The sequence below is a fragment of the Gymnoscopelus microlampas genome (genome assembly GCF_963454915.1).
Source record: "Gymnoscopelus microlampas genome assembly, chromosome: 14".
NCBI lineage: Eukaryota > Metazoa > Chordata > Actinopteri > Myctophiformes > Myctophidae > Gymnoscopelus > Gymnoscopelus microlampas.
Window position 1 is genome coordinate 37,308,719 of NC_139951.1, and position 5,088 is coordinate 37,313,806.

The following is a 5,088-nucleotide window of genomic DNA, read 5'->3' on the forward strand; positions in this document are numbered from 1 at the left end:
TCTGGCTGTTTGGTCAGGAGGAGTCGTTGACCAACTGAATATAGTTCTGATGAATTCATTTTTAAACCTGACAAATAAAAATGTGTATGATCCTCTCCTGGACTCAAATTAAAAAGTTGACCCTCCCTTAGACTAAAATAAAAACAGCATGACCACTCTTTTCCTCCAGTGACCCCTCCCATAAATATTGAACGGTCCCTTATATTATATAATTATTAGCCACTGTAAGCTACTCTTTCAGTAGAATTTACAATTTAGGCATTTAGCAGAAGTTCTTATCCAGAGTGACTTACAAATGCATGAGAAAATGGCATGAAAACTATTTAGTGCTTCAAAGAAACTAGGATATACGGTAAATGTAATCAAAATTAATTTACGAGTGATAGCTACCGTCTGTATGAAAAAATGCACAGTCTGTATCATTTCCAGTAGTTTATATTTAAATACAAGAAATATTTGTCATACTATCAAAAGTCATAAATAAAAGGCATGTCAAATGGGCCAGGTGCATGTAAAAATGGCCTCCACCTGGTTTGATGTTATTATTACCCTTCTTTACACAACTCAAACAGGGCATAGTGTCCAACCATCTGTAACAGCCATTCCCAACCTGTGGGCCACGATGGTAAGCAACCGCAAGTGGGCCCCCAAATAATTGGCAAACACTAAGATTTCAATGATAATATAACATTAAATTTAAAAGTGTTTAAAAAGTGACATGGTATCTTCTTCTTTAAAACCTCGAAAATGTTGTTTTCATGGACCCAGAATCAGAAAATGTTGGGAACTAAAATATCCATTCCTGCCAGTTCAGATGGACAGAGCAAACAATGGGTCAGAGTGTGTTCACACGCCTCTGGTTTCTTGGTTCTTGGACAGCAGTTGGATGTTTAGAGGCACAGTATACAGTACGTATATGTATATATTCTTAGCTGTGAGGCAGAACATATTTTGTAAGGAAGGCACACTGCATGCAATCATGTTCCTGGGTGTTTGTAAAAAAAAAAGTCAAGCATAGAATTTTGTTAGGCATCATTTGAGAACAAGATGTCAAACGTGTGAGGGGACTGCATAGCAGTCAGAGTATCTTGGTCCAAAGGATTTGACTTCACATTGATCCATTTCAGTGCTGGCATGGCCAGCAACTTCTCCATCGGGATTTCTGTGGATCAGAAACAGACTCAGAATCAGCTTTATTTGTCACGTCACAGGTTTACAAGGTGTAAAGAAGTGGGTGATTTTTTTTTTCATGTGCGCTCCATCATTTTGAAAGTATTTCGTCAAAAGAGAAAGGATAGAGCTAGCAGAGGGGAAGGAGATACAAACAGGGCAAATAAAAACAAATAAAGATGTATAGACACAGACAAAGGTCATATGAGATGTCATAAATTGTCTGATTTATACAGAATGTGTAATTAATTACCAGTGATGCTGTTTCCCTCTAAGTTGATGCTCTCTAGTGTTTTTATTTCAGCCAGCTTCTCAGGGAAGACGGAAAAGCGGTTGTTAGCCAGATTGATGCTGGTCAAATGCTCCGCTTCTGCCACAGCGTCAGGGAGCTTGGTGAGAACGTTGCAATGCACGTCCAACTCTGTAAAGGTATTTCAAAACAAGAGTCACAGGGCTGTCCGTACCAAGAACAACCATAACGATAACTATAAATAAATTGTTTAAAAGGGGGAAAAAAGGTCCACACCACAACTATAACGATATCGCTGGGAATGTACAGGTGTCACCATGGGGTGTCATGTTCAACACATCACTCATGTTCAACATGTTCAACACTTAACCCATTAAGACCAGGAAAGCCTATAGGCTTATACGTTGTTATACCTTTAAAACCAGGAAAGAATCTATGTCATTTTTTTTAAAAAGATTTATTTTTTGTGCCTAGCTTTTATTGATAGGATAGTAGTCTGACAGGAAATGAGGAGAGAGATGGGGAGTGACATGCAGCAAAGGCCGTCCGGATGGGGACTCGAACCCGCGACGCACTGTCAGGCTGCTTTGGAGCAGGTCCAGGCCCATCTGTGTCATTTTAGACGTTGCTATGTATATAGCAACAGGATTTCTTTTTCATTCTTTAAATGAAAAGTAGAAGATTTTCTTAAAACTTAGGTTAGGATTTGGGTTAAACCCCATATAGTTGACCGGAAGTTCCTCATGGCTCTATACTAGTATCTTTTCTGTTTTCTGTTATTGTGGGGAAAGATTTCATTGAAAATAGGCGATCGGCAAGCTGAGCTTGTCGATCTGCTATTTCCTGCAAAAGCTTTCCCCACAATAAAGATGCTGGGGTTTAAGTGGTTAATGTTAAACTGTTTTTATGCTACATTAACTCATTTTGCTGGGGACCTCCTGAAACCCCCTCAAGGACCCCTGGGGGGTCCCTGGATCCCACTTTGAGAACCACTGGTCTATATACGGTACTTCCATCACAGCTTGAAGCATTTGCAAGATGGATGACATGTGTGTGATGAGTAAAATAAACACAATTGAAAAGTCTGTAGTTTGTTATTGTGACGCTCAATAATCCGCTCATAATCATAGTCATGACACACACAGTACCTCTCAGCTGGGTGAATGTAGCAAAGATTCTGCTGGAAACCGCCTTCATCTCGTTGTCGTTCAATAAGACGACGTGAATGGTGTCTGCTACACACGTCAGCACCTTGAACACGCCGTCCGGGAAACTGATCAGCTTGCAGTCTGACAGATCTAGAGAGAGGGTTTTAGAGTGATGGTAGATCAGTTGTAATCAGTGGTGGAAAAAGTAACTAAGTACATTTACAAGTACGATCTACAGCTCTACAAAGCGACGCGTTGTGAGCATGTAGATCTGGATTTTTCTTGTGGAAGGATTTTTTATATATTTTATACATTTGAAAACTTGTGAAATGGGACAGTCTGCATACAAGTACTTTTACTTTTGCCACTTTAAGTAGATTTTGATGCCAATAATTTTGTACTTTTACTAAAGTAAATTTTGAATACCGAACTTGTACTTGTAACAGACCATTTCTACAATAGGATATTGATACTTATCCTTAATTAAGAAATGCGAGAACGTTTTCCTTCACTGGTTGTAAATGTGCACTAGCAGCACTGGTGACAGTTTTTAAGCCTTTGACACCACCTACTGGTGAAATCTGAGAATAGAAACCAAGGGTTTTGGCATTGTGTTATGTGTGGAGGTGATGGAAATATGATCTTACTTACCTAAAGTATCTGTCCCCTCCTCTACTGTCGCATTGATCCTCCTGGCCACTTTTGCCACCGCTTCAGCCATGGTTTACCTGTGGAAAAATCAGAAGATAATGTCACTAAAACACAAGGGGTTTGGGAGGAACTTTGTCACAGAAGATGTGGTGGCTGGTGGATAATTATATTCCCCATCTAACAAAAAACATTCTCTGTAGTTCATAATGTCTACATAAATCAAATTCAGCCCGTGCACTGTGAAATGAATGTCTATGTAAAGCAGTGGTGTAAAGTAACTATAAGTACATGTACTCAAGTACTGTACTTAAGTACAGTTTTGAGGTATTTTTACTTTAGGCCTACTATTTCCAATTTTCAGTACTTTTACTTCTACTCCAATACCTCTCAGAGGCAAATATTGTACTTTTACTCCACTACAATTATTTGAAAACTTAGTTACTACTAGTAGTTACTTTGTAGATTTTGATTATCATTACAAAACAATACATTACCCATTTTGACCATTTGAAAATAGCCGATCTACAAGTTTTGCTATTTTCAAAATAATTTTATATATATTTTGAACTTGTGACATTCACAATGAGTAGTTTTACTTTTGGTACTTTAACCCTGCAAGGCCCAGATTCTTTTCAAGTTGTGATGATTCCTGGCTCTGTGGGGGGTATTTATATGCAAATATCCTGGCCAAAGGCATTGTAAGAATAAACAATAGGACCCAATGAGGATTTAGAGGTGAAAAAAATAAAAAATAACAGAAAAGAAAAATGATTTAAACACATTTCTTTATAAAACATACATGTGATCGTGCGATCACACAGGGCCTTGCAGGGTTAAGTATATTTTGATACCAATACTTTTGTACTTTTACTCAAGTACATTTTGAATATGGGACTTCTTCTTGTAACAGAGTAGGCCTATATCTACATTGCAGTATTGGTACTTTTACTTAAGTACAAAATGTGAGTAGGACCTACTAACTTTTTCTACCACTGATGCAAAGTAAGTTGGATATTAATTCAAGTTAATTAATTGACACAAACCTGATGACCTGCTGTTCTGCCTTGGAATGCTACCGCCGTCTGAAATGGTCTGTCGTCGTGTATATATAGAACAAATACACTGTGTCTTTTTACTTTATCTATGATTCATTTCAAATCGTAACAGAGAAGTGATCAACTCTCCCACGCGTACACTAGAATAATACACAGTTTGACAGCTGCAGTGAATGGTAGGCTAGGTTACCAGGTCAACTCTGCTGCTGTCCAATCAAATCCATTCATTCTGTAAAACAGGGGGTGCGGGTATATTTTTAGACCGAGCCGGTTCAATTCGATCCAGTCGTCCAGTGATCTCTACTACTTACAACTCGATCCCTCTCGATCCCCTGGGTTCATAAGAAGAATCAATGCAATCCCAATTATCCTACTTCACGTTAAATATAATAGTAGCTATACTGCTGGCTACTTTAGCTCAGCTGATACTTGATAGCAGAGCAAACCAGCGCACACTTCCTAAAGTTTGACTAAAGTATTCGTTTGACTCAAACCTGCGCGGTGAAGTTGCAGACGATGTAGCCATGGTTCACATGACGCTCGTCTGTCACGAGCCTCATGGCGCAACTTGTTCGTGGTTTTGGATTTGTTTTACTTTTACAACCGCTACATCTACATAAACGTTTGGATTTCGAATATAAAGTGCTGCCCCCACGGCCACAGATGTAATACGTTAAAACGCTTGGGTCTAAGTACCCTTATCTTCCTTATTATTCAATAAAAAGCATTTTAATCCGAACGGCGGCCATTTTCTCATAGGGTTATAATGTATCAGAGTGCAATACACCTCCCAACCAATAGGGTCGCGTAGTTG

The 5,088-nt window shown here is 38.8% G+C and overlaps 1 protein-coding gene across 1 annotated transcript; it reads right to left on the reverse strand.

Annotated features, from left to right (window-relative positions):
- Positions 1-320: 320 nt before the first annotated feature.
- On the reverse strand, positions 321-4,706 carry lrrc20 (leucine rich repeat containing 20). Its single transcript, XM_084078074.1, has 5 exons — positions 4,263-4,706; positions 3,220-3,296; positions 2,569-2,718; positions 1,424-1,591; positions 321-1,162 (listed from the first exon to the last, which is right to left on the reverse strand). The coding sequence occupies exons 2-5, from the start codon at positions 3,287-3,289 to the stop codon at positions 1,026-1,028; spliced, it is 525 nt and encodes a 174-aa protein (XP_083934200.1). The 5' UTR covers positions 3,290-3,296; positions 4,263-4,706; the 3' UTR covers positions 321-1,025.
- Positions 4,707-5,088: the final 382 nt, after the last annotated feature.

What these genes read in the sequence shown, in the direction of transcription:
- lrrc20 (XM_084078074.1), bottom strand. Translation starts at nt 3,289, where the DNA reads ATGGCTGAAGCGGTGGCAAAAGTGGCCAGGAGGATCAATGCGACAGTA. An exon ending in GGAGGGGACAGATACTTTAG is followed by an intron (nt 2,719 to 3,219) that starts GTAAGTAAGATC and finishes CCCTCTCTCTAG; the next exon opens with ATCTGTCAGACTGCAAGCTG. An exon ending in AGAGGGAAACAGCATCACTG is followed by an intron (nt 1,163 to 1,423) that starts GTAATTAATTAC and finishes TCTGATCCACAG; the next exon opens with AAATCCCGATGGAGAAGTTG.